Source organism: Amblyraja radiata, chromosome 7, assembly GCF_010909765.2.
Source record: "Amblyraja radiata isolate CabotCenter1 chromosome 7, sAmbRad1.1.pri, whole genome shotgun sequence".
NCBI lineage: Eukaryota > Metazoa > Chordata > Chondrichthyes > Rajiformes > Rajidae > Amblyraja > Amblyraja radiata.
The window spans coordinates 41,586,442-41,612,202 of NC_045962.1; the positions used below are offsets into that span (position 1 = coordinate 41,586,442).

Here is a 25,761-nt window from a genome sequence, read left to right on the forward strand (position 1 = left end):
GATTAAAGACTCAGTAAAGGTTACAGTGTGTCAGACTCGACTCCTTTACATGGTGTCAGCAAGTTAAATGCACGCCTCCTGTTTATCGGGTTTTATTTGTCCCTAGTCCAACTAGTGTTTAATTCCCTATTCATCATGGCATCCTCATGCCGAAAGCCCTCTCCCCTTGTCTTTGACGCTGACATTGCGGAACGATGGGCTCTTTTCGTGATGGACTACAACCATTTCATCAACATCGTGCACCGAAATGACCCTGATGCGGTCAAAGCCTCGCTCCTGTTGAACCTTGCCAGTCCTGATGCTATGAAACGAGCTCAGGCTTTCAACTATGATCCAGCGGTCCTGGATGACAACGACCAGGTCGTCAAGCCGGCGGAATCTGCAAATGACCCGGTATGTCTCTTACGCAAGTTTGCGGAGATTTGTGACTTGCCCTCCAACCGCATATTGGAGCGGGCTAGATTTTTCACACGGAAACAGCAGCCTGATGAGCCTGTTGAATGTTTTATCGCTGACCTGCGCTACCTTGCTCAGCGGTGCCGTTTCGAGACCATGCGTGATCGGCTCACCAGAGATATCCTTGTCACCGGCATGCTAGATCAGAAGCTACGTGCAGATCTGCTGCAGAGACCAGACCTCACCCTGACTCAGGCAATGCATGCATGCCGCATAGCTGAAGTAGTTGCCCTGCCACATGGGCAGAGGGGATCTGACAATCCGGCTATTAATCTGACTGGTGTTGCTATGCCCCGTCGCAAACAAGGCAACCTTCGCCCTACGCCGTGGCCGACTTATGCCCCTCGGGTCCCGCTTGTCAAGAAGTGTCCCAACTGCAATTATATCCACTCCATGCAGTCGCAGTGCCCAGCACTTGGCAAAGCCTGCAATTTCTGTAGGAAGATGAACCATTTTTCAGCTGCCTGTCGTTCCCGTGGGAACGTTCCCTCAGCTCCTAGACAAGTTTTAAACAACCTTCAGCAAGCTGATAGCGATTTTGATTCCCAGTCTTCTGTCGACACTGCCCTCGACTCTGAGCCCAGCTGTTCCATGGGAGATGCCAGTGTTTACACTCTCCTTCATGGCCAATCTCGCCTCCCTGATCCTTCTGTACTCATTACTGTCAACAACAAGTCCTTCTCCGCGAAGCTCGACACGGGGGCGAAAGTGAATGTTATGTCAACATCCCTATTCAAACGGATAAGAAATAATGAGCTGTTGACTGCTGATCGCTCCATATTGCGTGCTTATGGGGGAGAGGAGCTAACACCTGTGGGGAGGGCCACCTTTCATTGTGTGCTGCAGAAATCATCCCGTGACCTGTCGTTTTTTATTCTGGACTGTGACTGTGCTACTCTATTGAGCAATCAAGCCTGCCAGGATCTCGGTCTGGTGTCTTTCGACCGCACGGTCCACGAAGTGCGGGTGATGCTGAATCCACTCTCCGAGTACCCTGACCTCTTCGACGATAAGTTGGGGAAGCTGCCACTTGTATACAAGATCGCAACTGACCCCTCGGTTGTGCCTGTGATCCGTGCCCCACACAGGGTGTCATTTGCCATGAAGGGCAAGGTTGAAGCCATGCTGAAAAACATGGTTGACATGGGAGTGCTGGAAGCCGTCAGCGATCCCACCGAGTGGGTCTCCACCATGGTCGCCACCATGAAGAAGGGTAAGAACGAGATACGGGTGTGCATCAACCCCAAGGATTTGAATCTGGCAATAAAACGTCCCCACTACCCTATGAGGACTGTAGAAGATGTTGCTGCCCAGGTCGGTCAGGCCACAGTGTTTTCCGTCCTCGATGCCAGGAGCTCGATCTGGCAAATACCTCTAGACAAACGCTCCTCGGACTTAACCACTTTCGGCACAACCTTCGGAAGATTCAAATTTTTGCGGATGCCGTTCGGCATCAACTCCGCTAGCGAAGTGTTTCAGCGCTCCATGGAGCAACTGTTTGCTGGTCTGCCGTGTGCCATTATTGTGGATGACATTCTTGTTTATGGGAGAGATGCTGCTGAGCATGATCGCCACCTCCGACGGATTCTAGACCACGCATGCCAGATCAACTTAAAGCTTAACCCGTCAAAATGCAGGTTCCGGGTAGCTGAGGTACCATATGTTGGCCACATTTTCACGGCCCACGGGCTGAAACCTGATCCGCAAGAGACAAACGCCATCTCCGAGCTGCCTGCCCCGACAGATGTTACCAGCCTGCAGCGTTTCCTGGGCATGGTCAACTATTTGGGGAAATTTATCCCCGACCTCAGCGAGTTGAGCGCACCCCTGAGGCAACTGACGAAAAAAGACATTGCCTGGTCCTGGTTTCCCCACCACCAGCAGGCTTTCGATTTCCTCAAAACGAAGCTGATCAGCACGCCGACTCTCAAGTTCTTCGATCTGCGGCGTCCAATTGTGGTTACGTGCGACGCTTCCCGTTTTGGAATAGGTGCTGCCTGCCTGCAGCTCTATGATGATGGCTCGTTGCAGCCCATTTCCTATGCCTCGCGAACCATGTCGGACACTGAGCAGCGCTATGCACAAATAGAGAAGGAGCTTCTGGCGGTTGTGTTCGCCTGTTCCAAGTTCAAGGACTTCCTTTTCGGTACCAGGTTCACTGTCGAGACGGATCATCAACCCTTGGTGACGATCCTCAACAAGCCTATCCACATCGCTCCAGCCAGACTACAGCGAATGATGCTACAGCTCCAGCGGTTCGACTTTCAGATCGTCTACAAGAGGGGCACTGAGATGCATGTGGCTGATGCGCTGTCCAGAGCCCCCCGGTCCTCCTGCGACAGACATCCCTACGAACAGGAGGATCTGCAGGTACTCAATGTCAACTTTGTTCCCTCTAAGCAGCTGCAGTGCCTGGTTGAGCACACTGCCAACGACCCCGACCTGCAACAGCTCGCAGCTGTCATCAAGCGCGGGTGGCCAAGCAAACGGACTTCGTTGCCTGCTGGTGTCCACCCTTTCTTTCTGGTTCGAGATGAACTAGTGCTCCGGGACGGGATAATCATCAAGGGTCACAAGGTGGTCGTCCCTGCCTCCCTGTACGACTCGTACTACACCGCTGCCCACATGGGGCATCCCGGAGCCGATGCCACTGTCTCACATGCCCAAGAACAATACTATTGGCCTGGCATGGCAAAGTACATTAAGGCCCGAGTAGCCTCCTGTCCTGATTGCAATACTCTTGGCCCACATCAGCAGCGCCAGCTGCTCCTGCAGCAGCCTGCGCCTGCCATGCCCTGGTCATCGCTGGCTGCGGACATATTGGAATGGCGTGGCAAGCAATACCTAGTGTTGGTCGATTCCTACTCGAACTGGTTCGAAGTAGACCTTCTCCCTGCTATCACCTCTGAAATGGTCATCAGTAAGCTGCGCCGACACTTCGCCACTTTTGGGTCCCCGGTCCGTTTGCAGACCGACAACGGCCGTCAATTCACCAGTGCTGAATTTAAAGCTTTCGCTGTGAAGTGGAACTTCACTCACTACACCAGCAGCCCTGAATACCCGCAGAGCAATGGCCTGGCTGAACGTGCTGTCCGCAGTGCCAAGAACTTGCTCGAGCAGTCTCGTCTCTCCAATGGTGACTTCTACCAGGGTCTGTTAAACCTTCGTAACATTTCCAGGGACACAACCATGTGATCCCCTGCACAACGTCTGATGTCCCGCGTTCTTCGCCCACCGATGCCGATCGCCCAGCAATCCCTAGTGCCCAAGGTCCTCCAGCCTGCTGCCATCCAGCAACGGATTGCTCATAGACACGAAGTTCAGCGTCGCTCTCACGACAAGTCCTGCCGCCCTCTCTCACCACTACTGCCTGGCCAGGTCGTCCGCATGCAGACTGCCACCGGTTTCTCACGACTAGCAACCGTGGTGGGGGTGGATAATTCACCAAGATCCTACTTGGTGGACTTTGAAGGAACTATCTACCGCCGTAGTCGCCAGCACTTGTTGGCTGTCAAAGAGCCTAAGCCTCCTCCTGTGGCCCCATATGCTCCTCCTCTGCGTTTCGAGCCTCCCACTACTAACTACCCCTCAGCTCGCTGCATGCCCCGGTCTGTCCGTTTGCCGCGGTCTCCTCCGTCTGCTCTTCCGGGGTTCTCCTCCCCTGCCCGCTCTCCTCTTTCTCCCCCGACATCTACTCCTTCTACCCCGTCTCCTTCCCCTGGCTCGCCTGTGCCGGTCGGGTCTCCTTCTGCATTCCCGGCTGGGTCTCCGCCGGCTTTCTCCTTCCCGGCTGTTCCTGCTCCTCCTACTCTTCTTTCGGGGGGGGGGAGGGTGAGGGTGCCTTGCGCACTCGTTCGGGTCGGATTGTCAAACCTCCTAACCGTTACGGTGATTTCGTTTAGATTTGCAGGTGTTGTATAACCGCCCTGCCACTGTTATGACTTCAATTTTAAATTTCTAAGGGAAAGGATGTAGATGGTTTATGCATGCAACCTATAACGTAGCTACCTCAACACCACTAACCACGCCCAGCCATATCAGTATAACTGTGATATCCTCCCCTTGTTCCTCCCTTTGGTTCCAGTACGCCTGAAGACTAGATGCAGTCAGTACTGGGACGTGTGTAACATGTGCCTTGATTAAAGACTCAGTAAAGGTTACAGTGTGTCAGACTCGACTCATTTACAAAGAGGTAATAGAGATACAAGACAAAAAATGACTAGTGGGGTGACTAGTGGGGTACCGCAAGGCTCAGGTGCAGGGACCCCAGTCATTTACAATACATATTACCGATTTAAATGAGTGCAAGAGTGACCATAATATGGTTGAGTTCTTCATTAGGATGGAGAGTGACATTGTTAATTCAGAAACAAGGGTCCTGAACTTAAAGAAAGGTAACTTTGAAGGTATGAGACGTGAATTGGCCAAGATAGACTGGCAATTGATTCTTAAAGGGTTGATGGTGGATATGCAATGGAAGGCATTTAAAGACTGCATGGATGAGCTACAACAATTGTTCATCCCAGTTTGGCAAAAGAATAAATCAGGGAAGGTAGTGCATCCATGGATAACAAGGGAAATCAGGGATAGTATCAAAACAAAAGATGAAGCATACAAATTAGCCAGAAATTATGAAAGAAAACTGGCAGGGAACATAAAAACTGACTGCAAAAGTTTTTATAGATATGTGAAGAGAAAAAGCTTAGTTAAAACAAATGTAGGTCCCTTGCAGTCAGAAACAGGTGAATTGATCATGGGGAACAAGGACATGGCAGACCAATTGAATAACTACTTTGGTTCTGTCTTCACTAAGGAAGACTTAAATAATCTGCCGGAAATAGCAGGGGACCGGCGGTCACATGAGATGGAGGAACTGAGTGAAATCCAGGTTAGCCGGGAAGTGGTGTTAGGTAAATTGAATGGATTAAAGGCCGATAAATCCCCAGGGCCAGATAGGCTGCATCCCAGAGTACTTAAGGAAATAGCCCCAGAAATAGTGGATGCATTAGTGATAATTTTTCAAAACTCTTTAGATTCTGGAGTAGTTCCTGAGGATTGGAGGGTAGCTAATGTAACCCCACTTTTTAAAAAGGGAGGGAGAGAGAAAACGAGGAATTACAGACCAGTTAGTCTAACATCGGTAGTGGGGAAACTGCTAAAATCAATTATTAATGATGGGATAGCAGCACATTTGGAAAGTGGCGAAATCATTGGACAAAGTCAGCATGGATTTATGAAAGGTAAATCATGTCTGACGAATCTTATAGAATTTTTCGAGGATGTAACTAGTCGAGTGGATAAGGGAGAACCAGTGGATGTGTTATATCTGGACTTTCAGAAGGCTTTCGACAAGGTCCCACATAAGAGATTAGTATACAAACTTAAAGCACACGGTATTGGGGGTTCAGTATTGATGTGGATAGAGAACTGGCTGGCAGACAGGAAGCAAAGAGTAGAAGTAAACGGGTCCTTTTCACAATGGCAGGCAGTGACTAGTGGGGTATCGCAAGGCTCAGTGCTGGGACCCCAGCTATTTACAATATATATTAATGATTTGGAGGAGGGAATTGAATGCAACATCTCCAAGTTTGCGGATGACACGAAGCTGGGGGGCAGTGTTAGCTGTGAGGAGGATCCTAGGAGGCTGCAAGGTGACGTGGATAGGTTGGGTGAGTGGGCAAATGCATAGCAGGCAGTATAATGTGGATAAATGTGAGGTTATCCACTTTGGTGGCAAAAACAGGAAAGTAGACTATTATCTGAATGGTGGCCGATTAGGAAAAGGGTAGATGCAATGAGACCTGGGTGTCATGGTACACCAGTCATTAAAAGTAGGCATGCAGGTGCAGCAGGCAGTGAAGAAAGCGAATGGTATGTTAGCATTCATAGCAAAAGGATTTGAGTATAGGAGCAGGGAGGTTCTACTGCAGTTGTACAGGGTCTTGGTGAGACCACACCTGGAGTATTGCGTACAGTACTGGTCTCCTAATCTGAGGAAAGACATTCTTGCCATAGAGGGAGTACAGAGAAGGTTCACCAGACTGATTCCTGGGATGTCAGCACTTTCATATGAAGAAAGACTGGATAGACTCGGCCTGGACTCGCTAGAATTTAGAAGATTGAGGGGGGGTTCTTATAGAAACGTACAAAATTCTTAAGGGGTTGGACAGGCTAGATGCAGGAAGATTGTTCCCGATGTTGGGGAAGTCCAGAACAAGGGGTCACAGTTTAAGGATAAGGGGGAAATCTTTTAGGACCGAGATGAGGAAAACATTTTTCACACAGAAAGTGATGAATCTCTGGAATTCTCTGCCACAGAAGGTAGTTGAGGCCAGTTCATTGGCTATATTTAAGAGGGAGTTAGATATGTCCCTTGTGGCTAAAGGGATCAGGGGGCATGGAGAGAAGGCAGGTACAGGATACTGAGTTGGATGATCAGCCATGATCATATTGAATGGCGGTGCAGGCTCGAAGGGCCGAATGGCCTACTCCTGCACCTATTTTCTATGTTTCTATTAAATGTAACATCTCTAAGTTTGCGGATGACACAAAGCAGGATGACGGTATGAGCTGCAAGGAGGATGCTATGAGGCTGCAGGGTGACTTGGATACGTTGGGTGAGTGGGCAGATGCAGTATAATGTGGATACATGTGAGGTTATCCACTTTAGTGGCAAAATAAAGAAGGCCGATTATTATCTGAATGGTCAAAAATTGGGGTTTTGATTATAGAGAGCAATTTAAGCAAACCTACACATCAAGAATGAGAGATCAGGTATGACACTGAGTTTACACATGGTTCAATGTTGTGTTCTGTTAAATTCACAGCCAAATAATGTTGGGCTAGATCCATAACCAGCATTTCATCTAGTCCAGTGGGTTCAATGTTTGATGAGTGGATATAAAATAAACTTCCCAAGGTTAATATTTCTATAATAAAAATATTTCTTATATTTGAGTAGCTCAATTACTATTAAGTTCTTCATAACAATGGAACTAGTGAATCAGATTTACTATGAACCTGCCAGCAACAGTCTTTAGGTCAAGTATAAATGTCTACAGAAATTCCCATAACTGAGCACCATTTATATTTGTAAGATTAAGCAAATTAAAGAAATAAAAAGATCCCATACATTATTGGACAGTCACTGTAGTCAATGATGGTGAACTGCAACTTCTCTAAAACATACCAATGGTTATGTCAGTGCTACTGCAGAAAAAAAGCCTTCAGCTGTGCATATATTAAACAGGACCATGTCGGAAAATAGCAAGGCCCTGGACAGTTAAAATACAAAGTTTCAAACGCAATTAAAAATAAAGTATAAGAATTAATACACCTGAACTCACCAAAATTGCATTCAGTTTTGGGAATGATGCACCAGGCTGTTATAAAGATTTTGCACCTTTTCAAGAATATTATATTTCATTTTACACACTGCCTTATTATTTTTTTTTAATGAATATAATCACATTTTCAATATAGGTCTGGGTGCATTAATTATATAATAAAATGGGTCATTTTTATTTTGTATACATTGGGTAATGTTACTTGAGCTTGATTAGCCAAGAGAACTCTGGAGGTTTCCATTCCTTGTGATATTTGATAATTGAATTGAGACTTGAAATGTCAAAAAGTACTTGCTTGCTTCTTCTACAGCAGTCATCTGAACTCACCAGAATGTGTCCTAAGATGACCAGTCAGTGCATCTCGTCGTCTGCAGGCATAGCTGCAAAATGGACATTTGAAAGGCTTCTCTCCTGTATGCAGCTTGACATGCCTCAGTAGGTTTCCTTTTTGGGTAAATGATGCACCACATTGGTTGCAATGGAAGGGACGTTCACCTAGAACACACAAAACCAAGATAACACACCTGGGTTCAAAAGCAGACTTCAAGGGGACCAGGTGCTTAAAACATGACCACTGTATACAGTGCCCTCCATAATGTTTAGGACAAAGACCCATCATTTATTTATTTGCCTCTGTACTCCACAATTTGAGATTTGTAATAGTAAAAATCACATGTGGTTAAAGTGCACATTGTCAGAATTTAATAAAGGCCATTTTTATACATTTCGGTTTCACTAAGTAGAAATTACAGCAGTGTTTATACATATCCCCCCACATCAGGGCATGATAATGTTTGGGACACATGGCTTCACTGGAGTTTGTAATTGCTCAGGTGTGTTTAATTGCCTCCCTCATGCAGGTATAAGAGTGCTCTCAGCACCAATCTTTCCTCCAGTCTTTCCATCACCTTTGGAAACTTTTATTGCTGTTTATCAACATGAGGACCAAAGTTGTGCCAATAAAAATCAAAGCAGCCATTATAAGACTGAGAAACAAGAATAAAACTGTTATAGACATCAGCCAAACCTTGGATTTACCAAAATCAACTGTTTGGAACATCATTAAGAAGAGAGAGAGCACTGATGAACTTACTAATCGCAAAGGGACTGGCAGGCCAAGGAAGACCTCCACAGCTGATGATAGAAGAATTTTCCAGAATAACGAAAAATCTCCAAACACCTGTCTGACAGATCAGAAACACTCTTCAGGAGTCAGGTGTGGATTTGTTAATGACCGCTGTCTGCAGAAGACTTCATGAACAGAAATACAGAGGTACACTGCAGGATGCAAACCACTGGTTAGCCACAAAAATAGGATGGCCAGGTTACAGTTTACCAAGAAGTACTTGAACGAGCAACCACAGTTCTGGAAAAAAGTCTTGACAGATGAGACGAAGATTAACTCATATCAGAGTGATGGCAAGAGCAAAGTATGGAGGAGAGGAGAAACTGCCCAAGATCCAAAGCATACCACCTCATCTGTGAAACATGGTGGTGGGGCTGGTATGGCCTGGGCATATATGGCTGCTGAAGGTACTGGCTCACTTCTCTTCATTGATGATACAACTGCTAATGGTAGTAGCATAATGAATTCTGAAGTTCATCCTATATGCTCAAGTTCAAACCAATGCCTCAAAACTCATTGGCTGGCAGTTCATTCTACAACATGACAATGATCCCAAACATATTGTTAAAGCACCAAAGGAGTTTTTCAAAGCCAAAATATGGTCAATTCTTGAGTGGCCAAGTCAATCACCCGATCTGAACCCAATTGAGCATGCCTTTTATATGCTGAAGAGAAAACTGAAGGGGACTAATAGCCCCCAAAGCAAGCATAAGCTAAAGATGGCTGCAATATATGCCCGGCAGAGCATCACCAGAGAAGATACCCAGCAACTGGTGATGTCCATGAACTGCAGACTTCCAGCAGTCATTGCATGCAAAGGACATGCAACAAATGATAAACATGACTACTTTCATTTACATGACATTGGTGTGTCCCAAACATTATGGTGCCCTGAAATGGTGGGGGGGGGGGGGGGGGGCTATGTATAAACACTGCTGTAATTTCTACATGGTGAAACCAAAACGTATAAAAATGGCCTTTATTAAAATCTGACAATGTGCACTTTAATCACATGTGATTTTTTTTCAATTACAAATCAGAAGCTCACAAGCCCCGATCACGGGTGAACAATGAGGAAGGTGACTGAACTTTATTGCCTTCCCTCACAGTGGGAAACGTTGATTCCGCTGTGTGGGGATGTTTATGTTAAAATCTGTCGTGTATTGTGTTCTTTTTTATTCGTATGGCTGTATGGTAACTCAAATCTCACTGTAACAATTGGTGCATGTGACAATAAATGTAACTTGAACTTGAACTTGAAATTGTGGAGTACAGAGGCAAATAAATAAATGATGGGTCTTTGTCCAAACCATTATGGAGGGCACTGTATATTACTTGCATAGTTGCAGCATTCAAGTCCTACTTTGAGTATTTTCCCACAAATGAAACAATCTCTGCAAGAAATAGCTCGAAAAAGGTCAACTAAACGGCAAAAGGGAACCCATAATTCAAATAAAAGGGAACAAAGAGTTTAACTCAGTTTTATGTGCAAAATTAAATGCAACAGAAGAAATCTGCATGATAACACCAGGATAATTATTTATATATATATATACAGCCAATTGTTATTAATTCCAGCAATTTCACTATTTTGATAGTGTCCATATAAATGTTTAAAGCAAAAGTCCAGAATTCCAATGTAATAGGCTATTTATTGAATACCATGGGTCCCTTGAAACATATGCAAATAAACATCATGCAACGCTTAAAACAACAAATGCACAATAAATGCACATAGCAAAATAAAATTAAACACTTCAAGCAGTACCCTTTAATTAAAAGCATTGACTTTTTCGGACATGATCAATAGACAGCTTGGATTTAAATAATATGCTAGAAATTGGATTGATTAACATATGTGCCAAATGTTTTAAAAAAAACCTGTTTAACCCAATATAGATCACAGAAATTATCCTCATTGTAAATTGGGCTGGGCAATGCTGTGCATTCATGTTAGTGCACATTTACTGACACCACCATTCATTATTATCCATTTCTGCCATTTCCAAATAAGTCTGAGCTCAAAGATAAAAACTACGGCATTATGAATCAACCAGGAAGACATTCAACTACTTTGTCACTTTTTTGTTCTATAAAACTGACTCTGATGAACTTGGAAGAACTGACTGGGCATGTTCATAAGATTCTGCTGGCTACTCAAACACCTTCCAAATTCTACAGACTAATAGAGAGTGCTTGCTCTAACACTTGAATTACTCATATAATGAATACCTCAAGTGCCACACTGCTGACAGCATTCCATTACTGGAGCTATTATTTGTGCCTTCACCAGTCATAATGGTTCAGGAAACAAAGCCATGCTCATTTTCAAAGAATCTTCTCCCACATTGTTTTCAGGCAAACGACACCCCTATAGTGAACAATGTTTTTAATAGGTTCAGATTTTCTCGAATGTGATTGATTATGTCTTTTTCCTATGTTCTTGGCCTGGGTTGTTCTCTCTATTGAGGTCGAAGTCATGTTGAATCTTAACTTCCTAAACATAGGCCTTTCCATATGACCATGATGCCGTGATGCTCAATCTTCTCCTCACTACTGAATCAGAGAGTTCACCCAAGCATTGAGCCGGATTGAGCTTTGTTATTCACTGCACCTTCAATGTCTGTGCAATGCAATGTCAAAATCAGATATGTTGAAGGTCAGTTTTTAGTGCATCTGACTTTCCGCTCAGCTGTTGGACTCATGGAGTTTAGAGTAAAGTTGACTTTGATTAAAAGGGTGTTGGAGTTAGTGGGAAAGGTTTACCCCTTTATTTACTGGTTCTTCAAGCAGTTCACACTCCAAACATAACACCTGAAGATAAAATGGGCACTACACAAATACAAGAATAGTTGTGGGACACATTATTGATGACATTTTGGTGCTTGACTCCAGCTAAGACCATACCCGGCTTTGCATACCAAGTAGATGTGGAGACATCATTGAAGGGCACTGCATGGTTTTCAGCCTAGGATACTGCACAGAATGCCATCAACAGAGAAACAGTTGCCTTTAGACGTGCAGAATAGAAGGCAGAGCCTGAAGAGCAGTAGAAAGAATGCAGCATCCAATAGGAAATGCTCCTAAACAATATAGACAGCGTCATCTGCTAGCTGAACAGAGGAAGGCAGCAATCAGAAATCACTTTCTAACAGATAGTTTTCACCAGGGGTCTGCAAAATCATTGTCACAAATACAAATTATAAGACTGCAATCCTTACATCAACATAGAGCAGCAGCCAGAAGAGCCTTGATAACACATCAAATCCCATCACATTCTGTTGTGCCCATCCATCTGGACAAATTATAGCACATGTCATAGGCCCTGAGCAAAATATAGCATGGAAACAGGCTCTTCTGAGTAACTTATCTATGCTGCCCCAGATGTGGACTCAAGCTAGGCAAGCTTGGCTTATTTTTGCCCCATATCCATCCAAACCTTTCATATCCACGTATCTGTTCAAATGTCTTTTAAATTGTGTTATTGTATCTGCCTCAACCACTTGAGTGGTATACAAACCACCCTCTGTGTGAAGAAGTTGTCATTCAGGTCCCTTTTAAATCCACCCCCTCTCACCTTAAGCTTAGGCTCTCTAGTTTTTAATGCCCTTCCTTGAGAAAAAAAGACAGGTGATGTATGACACTCATGATTTTATACACCACCATCAGATCAACCTTCAGCAATTATGCAGCAAGGAATATAGTCCTCGTCTGTCCCACCCCTCCTTGAGTCCTGACAATATTTTCCTGGATTTTCTTTGCACTCTTTCCACTTAATTAAGTCTTTTGAATAGCAGTTTAACTGACACTTCGAGTGCAACCTCACCAATGTCTTGTACAACTGCAAAAAAACACTCCTATTTCCTACACTCAATGCTCTGAATGATGACAGCCAGTATGTTAAACGGCTTTTTCATTACTCTGTGACACCACTTTCAGGGAACTATGTATTGTACTCCAAGATCTCTCGTGTTACAACACTCCCCAGGATTCAATTATTCACTGTGAAAGTTCTACTCTGGTTTGACTTTACGAAAAGCAACACTTAAGTGGGTATTTCCAAAAGGCAATACAAGTGAGTAAGATGTGATTCCTTGCTATTAATGAACTGGTTGGGCTTGAGGTAACTTGCAGCAAGTAAAAAAAATCTTAAAGTTTTTATTGATCATTTTCATTCATTATGGAAGTAAAGTTTGCTTAAAAGTTAAAGAAACCACCAATGAAATAAAAAGAATACTGTTAATAGCTATCTGTAGTAATTCTGATGTCCCGTATTAAATACAAGTCCTGATTATAATTTGTCAATCACTGTGGGATTTGTGTTCCGATTGCAGGCAAGATGAAGATTCGTGGAATAATTTTATGAAACATAGCTAAAAGTGTTTGGTTACAAAGTAATGGGCCTCTCCCACTTAGGCAACTACAGGCGACTAGTTTGTCGCCACATGTTCGCCGGTGGTCGCCGGGAGGAGTCCCCTCAGTCGCGCAAAAAGTTGTAGCGTCTTTCTGATCACCGCTAAATTTTCAACATTTTGAAACATTTTCGGTGACAGTGGGTTTGGAAAGAACAGTGGCCTCACTCTGGCAATGGAGGAGTTCTCGGTCAGAAAGTTCAGTGTGCATAGACACAAATGCTGGAGTAACTCAGCGGAACAGGCAACGTCTCTGGAGAGAAGAAATAGGTGATGTATCGGTTTGAGACCCTTCTTCAGAGTGGGAATGGGAAGGGGAATTAAAGTGTTTGGCAACTGGGAGATCAGGTAGGTCCAGACAGACTGGGCGATTTGTCAATCTAACAGCTCCTTGGAACTCACCAAACTTTTCTAGAAATAAACATAGAACACTACAGCATAGGAGCAGGCCCTAAAGCCCACACGATGCCATGACCAACTCTTCTCTGTCTGCACATAATCAACATCCCCCGAAACTCTACATATCTATGTGCCTATCCAAATGTCTCTGAAATGCCACAACCATATCTGCCTATTTGTTTTTTTTTTTGTTTTGATATCTAATAACAACCACCAAACAATTAGGAGTCAACATGCAAATAGGATCAAATTATATTTGCTTCCTTTAACATTCTTCCTTTCTTTAAAGAAAATTGGGATGGTTGTTTGTATAATTAGCAGGAGGCCTATTTTTGGGGAAAAAAAAAAAAAAAAAAAAAAAGCTGGTCACGTGGGACCGCTGGGCTCCACAGGGTGTTGAATGTATCCTCAATAAGGATTGTATCATAGTTGTATAGTAGGTTAGTATGGATATATGTTTGTATTGTATTATGGTGGTGGGTTCTGGCTTGTTATATTGTAGTGTAATTATTATTTTTTAATAATTGAATACATTTTTTGATTAAAAAAAAAAAACTTGGTCACGTGGGTGGAGGGTATTGCACCGAGGTGTTCCCTGCAACCTGTTTCTCTCGCGGTTCACAGACTCGCCAGCCGCATGCCACTTTTGCGGGCTGGAAGAGTCTGTGTACCACGTGTACATGGAGTGCGTGAGGCTGCAGCCACTGTTTGAATATCTAAAGCGGCTGCTCCTTCTGGCTGCATTTCTCACCCACCATCCTCAACTTTGGACACCCTGTGCGTAGGGGAGAGGGTAGGGCTGAAGATGTCCTGGTTGGGTTGCTCCTGGGCCTGGCCAAGCTCGCCATCCATGAGTCACGGCGCCAGGCGGTGGAGGGCTTTACCCGAGCCGGCTGCCTGCCCTTTTTCCGGGGTTACGTCCGTGGGGTAAGAAAGGGAATACACCCAGTCCACGGGCACCCTGAGGGAGTTCCGGGACCGCTGGGCTCTGCAGGGTGTTGAATGCATCCTTGACAAGGAGTGTAAGATAGTTGTATAGTAGTTTATTAAGGATATTTGTTTCTATTGTATTATGGTGGTGGGTTCTGGTTTGTTTTATTGTAGTGTCATATTATTTTTTTAATAATTGAATACATGATAAGTGCTTAAACATCTTTTTTGCAATTCAGAGGAGGCACAGTGATACATTTAAACACCCTTGTGTATCGCTGTGACGGTGCAGAAACTTATTTTAAAGTTTCTGCTTGTATTTGGGACTGCGTGCAGTTTCTTCAGCTTACTGCCCAGCTCCCACAATGTGGCTGGAAACCTGCCATGAAGTGCTGCACGCCAGCAAAGGGGGAAAGTCTTTCTGGACTTTTACACCTGCGTCCAGAACAACCCCCTCTTACTGCCTCATCGGTGCTGACCGGGCCGGTCTGGCTTTCGTGTGGTGTGGGAGGATTTCCACACCTGCACCGTCTCAACATCATTCTGCGGCCTTGGAGCTTGGAGCTGACAAAGCCTCCTTTCTCTCGGAGGGAGGTTTTCCAACATTCAAGACTGCAGGCAAGTCCCTTTTGTTGCTGGAGAAGCAGAGAGGAACAGCTGGGATTGCCTGTGAAGGTCAGCAGCTCGCCAGGGATCGCAGGAGAGCCAAGATAACTGGGCGAAGAGGTGGTGACGCAGCTGTTTTGTGGGGGAGCCACCATTATCAATGTCCGAGGCAACATCACTCGCTGCCTCCCTCGAACGGTTCCATATTTGTGTTTGGACACCGGCTTTGTGCCATTTTTGACTGTCAGTACCTGTATTTTGACTGTCAGTTATGTTTTTTGTGTTTGTTTAATTGTAGTGCCTAAGACCATGTCGGGTCAGTGTTCTAGGGGAGCGGGGCCTTCCAGGAGCTATGCTCAGGCGGCTGCTTCAGCTGCTTTGTTTACTCCTCTTGGGGCATGGTTCCCCATGAAGAACCTGCCTTTTGAGCATTGGGTAAGAAGCTACTTGCCCCCTCATATGAACCTGGAAGACTGTTCGGCTGCTGTGGCCATGGCGGCCAAGCCCGCAGGCTTCCTGTACATGGGAAGGATGTTTGGGAAGGCCGTGTTCTTCCTCGAGTCTGTTGAGGGGGTGAACACGGCAGTGAGTAAAGGGATCTCAGTGGGAAGAACATTCCTGCAGGTCGAGCCCTTGGCAACCACCTCGCAGCGGGTGGTCCTGTCCAACGTCCCGCCTTGCATCACAAATGAGGCCCTCCTTCCCCACCTTCACACCCTGGGGAAGGTACTCACAGACATCACCCCGATATCCCAGGGGTTCCGCAGGAAGGAGCTGCGGCACATTCTTTCCCTCTGGCGCCAGCTGACAATGTTGCTGGACCTGGAGGAGGTAGTTGGCGGGCGCTTCTGTGTCCAGCAGGATGGGCGTGATTTCACCATCTACTGGACAACGGAGCACCCATCGGAGTACCTGTAAGGAAGTGGGGCATATTCGGAGGAATTGTCCCAAATCCTGGGTGGAGGCCTCTGCCTTCGGTGCCACTAAACCCCCTCTCCATCCCGCTCCCACCCACCTGTAGCTAAGTCAGGGAACCCTGGGGTCGCGCAGAGAGTGGGTGGGGAGGGTCAAAAGAAGGGGGGCAAGGTGGCGAAGATGGTGAAGCACCTGGAGAACAAAACCCTCAAGGACAAGAATGATCCACCCATCCCGTCACCTCCCATTAGGGAGTCTACAAGCCCCATAATCCAGCCGGGGGCGGTGGGGATCAGACGGGAGTGCCACAGAGGAAGGTTGCTCAGGTGACCCCAAATTCTGTGAGCTCCTCCCCATCGAAAAAGAGAAGGAGGAATCTCTCCAGGGAGGAGCAGAATGGGGACAAACGGGAATCCCCCAGGGGGGAGGGGAGTACTGTGGTGGAGGACTCCCGCCTTCCGGTTTGGGCCCAGGTCTCATGTTCTGGAGGGGATTCTGGGGAGGGTGGCGATGGGGACCACTCGGGTGATATGGAACAGGGGAAGATTCATGTTGGGGAGGGAGTCCAGGAGCAACCCACCCAGGATGAGGAGCAGAGCACGCCTCTGGAGGTAGAGACTGTAGGTGGGGAGAGGGTTGGGGAAACCAGCCCTTCTCTCCCTCATGACCTGGCTCCAGAGGGACTTCCTGAGTCTGGTGCACCAGAGTTCACCCTGGGCCCAACTGGGGGAGGGATAGTCGCTCCCACTGTCGATGGTCTTGAATCCCCGGGTACATCTGGGGAAGAATCCTCTGCCACTGGTCCCAGGGTTGGGACCGCAAGGGGAGGAATGGCTCTGCTGTCAGCGAGCGAAGGACTGGTGATGGGATCTAGGGAGTAGGCAGGGCTGAAGATGTCGTGGTTGGGTTGCTCCTAGGCCTGGCCAAGCTGGCGGTCCGCGAGTCACGGCGCCAGGCAGAAGAGGGCTTTGCACAAGCCAGATCCTTGCCCCTTTACTGGGGTTGTAAAGTAGTTATTAGAATATTTGTAAAATAGTTGTTTGATGATTTTGTAACATGGTGGTGGGTATGTCACCACGGTTTTTTTTGGTTTTTGTATCGTGTTGGAATTTAAATAAATTATTTTTTTATACAAAAAAAAAAGCTGGTTACCAAGCTCACGCAACTGGGTCTCTGCGCATCCATCTGCAATTGGATCCTCAACTTTCTCATCCACAGACCACAGTCAGTTCAAATTGGCAGAAACACTTCATCCTCGGTAACAATCAGTACGGGAGCACCTCAAGGGTGCTTGCTCAGCCCCCTGCTTTACTCACTCTATACCCATGACTGCGTAGCCGGACATAGTGCGAACTCCATCATCAAGTTCGCCGATGACTCCACTGTTGTTGGACGAATCACAGCTGGTGATGAGTCAGAGTATAGAAGTGAAATTGACCGATTGACCAAATGGTGCCAGGAACAACCTGGCTCTCAACATCAGTAAAACCAAGATTGTGGACATTGGTAGGGGAAGGATGAGGACCCACAATCCTGTTTACATCAATGGGACAATGGTGGAGAGGGTCAAAAACTTAAAATTCCAGGCCGTGCATATTTCCGAAGATCTTTCCTGGACCCAGCACACTGATACAATTATAAAGAAGGCACATCAGCGACTCTGAGAAGATTACGGAGATTCGGCATGTCAAAGAGGATTCTCCTGAACTTCAACAGGTGCACAGTAGAGAGCACACTGACTGGTTGCATCATGGCCTGATTCGGCAACTTGAACGTCCAGAAGCTGAAAAGACTGCAAAAAGTTGTGACCACTGCCCAGTCCATCACTGGCTTTGACCTCCCCACCATCGAATGGATCTATCGAAGTCGCTGCCTCAAAATGGCAGCCAACATCATCAAAGACCCACACCATCCTGGCCACACTCATTTCACCATTGCCATCGGGAAGAAGGTACAGGAGCCTGAAAACTGTAACGTCCAGGTTTAGGAACAGCTTCTTCCCTACAGCCATCAGGCCATTAAATACGACAACAAAGAAGCTCTGAACTGCAACAGACTATCATTATTATTGCACTATATTTGTTATTTATTGAGTATGTGTATACACACACTGACCTTTTTTTCTTCTCCCAATATCTATTATGTTTACATATTCTGTTGTGCTGCAGCAAGCAAGAATTTCATTGACCTATCTGGGACATATGACAATAAAACACTCTTGACTTGACTCTTGAATAATCCACTACTCAGTAATATTTGCTTCAACCTTTTTGAATAGCAATACAACCCGCCAGTTAATTCAAGCCATTCCAAACACAAAAAAAAAAGGAGAAAAAAACAAGAAAAGTCAAGAAAAAATGACATGGGCTATCAAAGTCCTCACTTCTAAGTTATTACTAGACTAAGTGGGACCCGTTGGGTCCCAGTCACATGGGAGGCCTGGTCCCCCAACGCAACCCATTCCCCAACGCAATATTCCACCACCCACCCGTTCCCCCAACGCAATATTCCACCACTCACCCATAGCCCCTAACTGTGCAGGCGCGGCTCATTTACCCTCATCCCCGAGCACTCCCTCCCCCTCCTCTTCATGTGTGGGAGGGGAGGAGGGGAGGGAAGTGGGGTGTGTGGCAGTGGGAGGGGAGGAGAGGTGTGTGGACTAGGAGGTGTAGGAGAGGGTTCCCCCCCTCTCTCCGTTCCCCCCTCTCTTTTTGAGGTTCCCAATAATGGCTTCTCAAAGATTTCTGAAGTTGGAAAGCTTTGTATTTTTCGACTCAATGTATTTCACAATTAATTCACCATATGTTCAGCCAGTGATCAATATAGATGTTCAAAATGATGACAAGCTCAAACTGTGATGCCAGATATACTAGATGAAGGTTTGAATAGAAATGCAGAGTCAAATAATTTAATATCATACTTGTATAATATTATTCTAAATATAGAAATTCCATCGTCAGACGCAATTAGAAGAGAGTGGGATTAATTAAAAAAATTCCCAAAGATAGATGGGATAAATATCTTCTATATGTACATAACTGTTCGATTAATGTAAGACATATCTTAATTCAATTTAAAATATTACATAGACTATATTATTCGAAAACTAAACTGAATAAAATTTTCCCAAATGTATCCACCATCTGTGACAAATGTTTATCTCAAGAAGCAACTATAGCACGCTCCTTCGTCTCCTGCATAAAACTTCATAAATTTTGGAAAGAAATCTTTGAAATCTTCACAAAATTATTAAAAACAAAACTGGACCCCCACACAGAATTGATCATTTTTTGAACAGCAGAAGTCTGCTCTGAGCTATCAATATTTCAAAGACATTTCCTTAACTACGGCCTGATAATGGCAACAAAACTCATACTTAAATTTTGGGAAAATGTATCCACCCCAACACTTAAAATGTGGATCACAAGTATGTCTGAGATGCTACATCTAGAAGATATGAGACTCGCCTTAGCAGGAAAATCAGAGCAATTTTCAAAGATATGGTCTCCTTTTATTGATTTATTACAAGTATAGTATGGTGCAACACAACTCTGAAAATAAACCGATTCATGAACTGGGCGATGGGTGTGGTAAAATACGAAGCAGGTATATCCGAACACAAGGGTCCCTTGTTTCTTTCTTGCTTTCTTTTTCTTGCCTTTTTTTGTGTGTTTTTTTTTCCTTTCCTTTCTTTTTTAAAAATAATTTTATGGGTTTTTGACTTTATTTTTCTTCAGGCTATCACTTGTTCACCCCGGGACTGCCCATATGGTACCCTAGGGGTTTACATATCACTACTTCCTTCACTCTTTTCTTTTCTCGCTTTCTCTTTCTCTACCTATGTCTTGTTAAATTTAAAATAGATGTACACAAAATGTTTGTTATATGCCGCGGTTTATACTTATATACATTGCTTCTAATAAAAAATGTAAATAAAATTAAAAAAATTTTTTTAAATGATAACAAGAAGATGTATTCATGTTGAGATGTGTGTATATTTTACAAATGAGATGTGTGTATACTTTTCAATTAAGGGTCATAAATATATCACTAAAAATTCATTTCATATGCCTGCATAATAAAAAGGTAAAACATTGTAGATTTGTGGTGAGCTCACAGAATTACCTACACTTCTTGAAGAGAAAGACTTAGCAGGAATTAACACAATTTGGTGCATGTAGCTAGTCTAACCATTGAGCAATGATTCATTGCCTTCTTTGAAGCGTGGGACCCAGTTATTTGAAATTGTGACTAATAAAACAGTTTTTCTTGTTCACTTGTGTGACTTGATCATTTTGGTTCAGTATATTGTGCAATCCAACTTGAGATTCTAATTCCACTTTACCAAATCAAAATTATAAGGGTTTGAGGCAAGATGAATTGGAAGAGCATGTGCCCTAAATGGAAAGGTTATTAATGAGGGCCAAGGTTATGATAATAAAAGATCAAAGTAAAAATGTTTCCATCCAAAGATTATTGATCTGGAACCAACAGCCTGTAATGGTGGTGTAAGTCAAAGCTCTCATTATAGTTAAAGTGAATTTAGATGTTACCTTGATTGCACATAGACTTCAGGTTATGGCAGGGGATTGGAGAAATTGATTTACTAAATTAATATTCTTGTCCAGCATAACCATTGTAAGTTTTCAGATGACACTAAAATGTGTGATATCATAGATAGCAAAGATGGCTATCAAAGGTTACAGCAGGAACTTGATCAGCTCGGCAAGAGAGGTGAGGAATGGTTAATGGAATTTAATACTGATAAATGTGAAGTGTTAAATTTTGGGAAGTCAAACCAGGGCTGGACATTCAGTGAATGGCAAAGTCCTGGGGAATGTTGTATAGAAGAGGCATCTCAGAGTGCAGGTACATGGTTCCCAGAAAGTGGCATCACAAGTAGATAGGGTGATCAAGAAGACGTTTGGTACATTGGCCTTCAATAAATCAGGGTATCGAGTACAAAACTTGAGATGTTGTTACAGTAATAGCCCTGTCCCACGGTGCGAGTTCATTGCAAGAGCTCTCCCGAGTTTAAAAAAAATCAAACTCGAGGTAAGCACGGAGAATGAACGTAGCGGGTACGTCGGAGCTCGGGAACGTCTCTTAGCGCTAATGGCAGGTACTCGGGAAGACTCGCTAATGGCAGGTAAGCACGGGAAGATTCGTGAAGATTTTTCAACATGATGAAAAATGTCCACGAGAGCCCCGAGTGGCCATTACCGTAAATCTCCGAGTTCGAATCAGGGCAAACTCGGGAGAACTCTTGGAATGAACTCGTACCATGGGACAGGGGTTTTATACAAGACTTTGATGAGGCTGCATTTGGAGTATTGTGTTCAGTTTTGGTTACCCTGCTATAGGAAGGATGTTGTTAAGCTGGAAAGAGTGCAGAGAAGATTTTCAACAATGATGCCAGGACTTGAGGGCCTGAGCTATAGTGAGAGGTTGAGCAGGCTATGATTTTACTTCGGAGTCACGTGAGTGACTACATGAAGAATCCCGCCAGGACGCATGCGTGTCACATATCGCTTTCACGCTTGCGAAACGACAGGCGGGGAGGAGTGTTCCCCCGCAGCGGTAATGTTTGAAACCGCGACCTGCAGGTAAGTGATTTACTCTGCGGTAGAGTTTGTCCCCGCGCTGTTTTTACACAGGGGGGGGGGAAGCTGGACAAAATAGTGTCCACAAGTGCTGCGAGTGAAGCTGGCTGGGGAGGACCGCGAAGTTGCGGGAGCCAGCAACAGCTGAAGGCACAAGCCCCGTAAGTGGGATCAGCTGTGCCGACCTTTGGTCACGCGCCGGCCAGAACACCACGGCCGGGCGGGAGACTATTCAGAATGGGGCCGTCGACTTTGACAAGTCGAAACGGCAGGAGGCGGGGTGGAACGACGTTCCCCCGTAGCGACAGTTTAAACTAGGACCTGCAGGTAAGTAAAACTGCGGTCTTTATTCTCCCCATACTGTTTCACAGGTGGGGAAACATGGAGAGCTGTGCAAATAACGGCAGGCGGCCCAGGAATCACCCGTAAGGGAACAGCTGTGCCCGACTTCGCTCCCGCACCGGCCAGATTAAACACCATGGCTGGGCGGGAGACCATACAGAACGGAGCCGTTGGCTTTGACAAGTCAAAACGGCAGGAGGAGGGGTGGAAGACGTTCCCCCTTAACGGCAAGTTTTAAGCCTGGACCTGCAGGTATGTGATACTGCAGTCTTTATTGTTCCCATACTGTTCTACAGGTGGGGGGAAACATGCACAAGGCAAAGAAGTTGACCAGAGCTGGCGGGGGAAGACCGCGGAGTTGCGGACGCCAGCAGCAGCCGGCGGCACAGGAATCACCCGTAAGGGAACAGCTGTGCCTGTCTTCGCCCCCGCACCGGCCAGATTAAACACTGCGTCTGGGCAGGAAGGCAAGAAGAAAACCAAAAGAGTCGAGGACTGATGAGTCCGACTTTGGGCGGCCAGCGATCGTGAGCGCTGGAGCCGGTTGGAGCGGCTTATGGAGCCGAGCTCCAACATGACAGGCTCCGGTAGATGGAGTCTAGTCACTGTGGGCACTATGTAAAACCCACAGCAGCACCTCTTGTAGGGCTGCACAGTGCATCTCCCTCATCAGAGGGGAGTACTGGGGGGGGGGGGGTGGTCAATTCTGAGCTGACCCTGAAGAGGGGTTTTCATGAACAAAACTACAAGTGTGCAGGGGGTGCAGGAAGGCAAAATCTACTGGTCATGGTGTCCAAATACATACAGCCAGACCACGATGGACACCACTGCAAAAAATACTTGGGACCAGGAAACTGCGCATCCCTGAATGTTCCAGTCATGGAAATAGCATCTGGAAACATGTCGGAGCAGGACTTAGGAAAGCCCTGGGGCTCATAAAGGCGACAACATTAAGGATCTCCTACAGCCAAAGGCAGCACCCTTATGCACCCACCAGCAGAACAAGTAAAAAGCTGGTGAAAGCTCAAAGGCCGGGTATACAGGACAGCGGTCTTTTAGACCATAGCCCAGACCGGCCTTTCTGGAAGATGCGCAAACCCCAACCCAAAAACAAACCCAGCCTCAACCTCCACGAAGACCACACAGAAGAAGCAAACTTCCACTGGTAACAATGGAGGTAGGTGGGTCTGGTCCCTTACAAATTATAGGAAGAGTGGATAATACACATATTGGTGGGAGATTACACTCTTTTGGATACATGGTGTATATTAACTACAGACACTTATATCCTAAGCAGTATCCAGGGATATACCATTGAATTGTGCAAAAGAGGTAATGGGTAAACCCAACACGATTGGCTGGAATACATTGTACTATATATTCAGTACAAAATGGGAACTGGTAACTGCTAAAGGACTGATTTCCAAAGGCTACTCCATGGCTAGCATCGACCTAAAAGATGCTTACTATTCAGTGCCTGCACGGACTGATCACAAACGTTATTTTTAAAAATTCAACTGGATGGGGCAGCTCTGGCAGTATAGAGCTACCAAATACATAATCATATGATCATACTAATTGTGGGCATAACTTTGGAGTTGGCCTAACTAGCTGTAACAGCCACCATACAATTGGGTGAAAACTTGGGTTATCATCCATCCAGTTAAATCTAAACTAACGCCTACCAACATAATGGATTATTTGGGGTTCACTATTGACAGCTCACATGTCAGTGACTTTACCAAAGGACAAGGCTACAGTCTTAACTGAGGCCTGCAACAACCCCACTGACATCAGTGAACCGTCTATCAGATTGGTAGCAAGTATAATTGGCATATAGTGTCTGCCTTTCCAGCCACACAATTTGGACCTTTGTATTACCAAAAATCTACAAAGGGCAAAATATAAACACTCAAAGTTAATACTGGTCATTTCGACAGACCAATAAGCCACCAATCAAAGCTTATGGAATTAAAATGGTGGAGGGATAACATTCGGCATTGTTCCAACCCTATCGTTATCAGCAAACCCTTAGTGGTGCTACAAACTGATGCCAGTGCGCTTGGTTGGGGTACTACCAATTTCCATCTCCATCTGTGGAGGTAAATGAAAGGCACAGGAGGCATCATTATCACAGACACTGGGCATAAACAATTGTTTATCTATGCATTCTCTCCTTTTCTGCATCATCAGTCGGGTATTACGAAAAATACAAGAAGACTCAGCGTCTGTTAATTGGTAGTGCCGATTGGCCTACTTAACCATGGTTCCCTGTGATACTCAACATGAGGTTTAAACATGCATCACCATCCTGAAACAACCAGATTATTGGTTCATCCCGTAACAGGGGAACCCATCCATGTCAAAAACAACAAACCTATCAATTTGTAGAGTCTAAAGAAACCTCTACTGCAACTGGGACTGGCGGACCGAACATTGAACATTATCTCAGCGGGCCACAGACAGTCCACCAAAAACTATATCTGGTATACATCAGGAAATGGGAGATATATTGTCACAGAAACAACATCACCTACAGTTGAAGAACATAACGTCTGTTCTCGAATTCCTGGCAGGCCTCCATTATGATGAGGGGCTCAGTTACAGTGCCATTAACTGCGCCAGAAGTGCCCTATCAACATATCTATGGTGAGGATCAGAGCATCATTCTGTTGGGACTCACCCCTGGTAACCAAACTTATGAGGGGAATTTTTAATATCTATCCCCCAAGAACCAGGTACTCTCTAAATGGGATATGAGTATTGCCCTAACGTTGCTAAGGAATTGTTCTCCAGCAACAGCTCTGTCCCTGCATAAGACTGACGCACAAAACAGTCATGCTGATGGCTTTGGTCACGGCACTAAGGGTACAGTCGTACATAAGTTAAGGCTGGACTATATGACTTCTTCAACAGGAATATAACGTTTCATATCACGAATTAGTCAAACAGAACAGACCGGGATCATCAGGCCTCAAAATAGAATTTAGGGATTACCCTACAGATATCATCTCTGTATAATAAGACAATTATTGTTCTATATGGAGAACACCAAAAACATCTGAGGCTATGAGATGGCACTACTAATCAGCCACAAACAAACCCACAAAAAAGTGTCGGTTCAAACTATTTTCAGATGGCTGAAACAGGTTTTAACAACAGCTGGGGTGGATACTAACATATTCAAATCTTATTCCACCAGGGCTGCAACTACATCGGCAGCTATGGAGTTGGATGTACCAATGAACCAAATCCTCGAGACAGCAGGATGGATCAGGGGAAAATGTTCCAACTATTCTACCACAAACCAGTAGTTAAACTGGAACTTTGCAGAGCCAATTTTAAGTTCTGTAATATAATTTCACCCCATAAATAGGGGCTATAATTTGTTGTTAACAATTTATCATGGATTTCAATGTTGGATTCATGTCTAAACATGTTAACACGATTCATCCCACAGTCAATTAAGGCAGATGTGATGCATGGACTCGTTTCCACGGCATGAAATCACAGAGCTTTGAAATCTTCACGTAGTCACTCACGTGACTCCGAAGTAAAATAGTAAAATTAAACGAGAACTTACCAGTTCGAAGTTTGATCGTTATTTTATGAGGAGTACGTTGAGG

General features: G+C 45.1%; 1 protein-coding gene across 12 annotated transcripts in view; it reads right to left on the minus strand.

Moving 5' to 3' along the window:
• The window catches only part of ikzf2 (IKAROS family zinc finger 2), a 203,517-nt gene that overhangs the window by 24,726 nt on the left and 153,030 nt on the right, over positions 1–25,761 (minus strand). For 11 of the 12 annotated variants that reach the window (XM_033024327.1, XM_033024322.1, XM_033024319.1 and 8 more), the window contains one exon: positions 8,130–8,297. The exons of the other annotated variant lie outside the window; for it this stretch is intronic. In XM_033024327.1, coding sequence (XP_032880218.1) covers positions 8,130–8,297 — 168 coding nt within the window. The remainder of the gene's footprint in view (positions 1–8,129; positions 8,298–25,761) is intronic. 12 annotated transcript variants of the gene reach the window in all.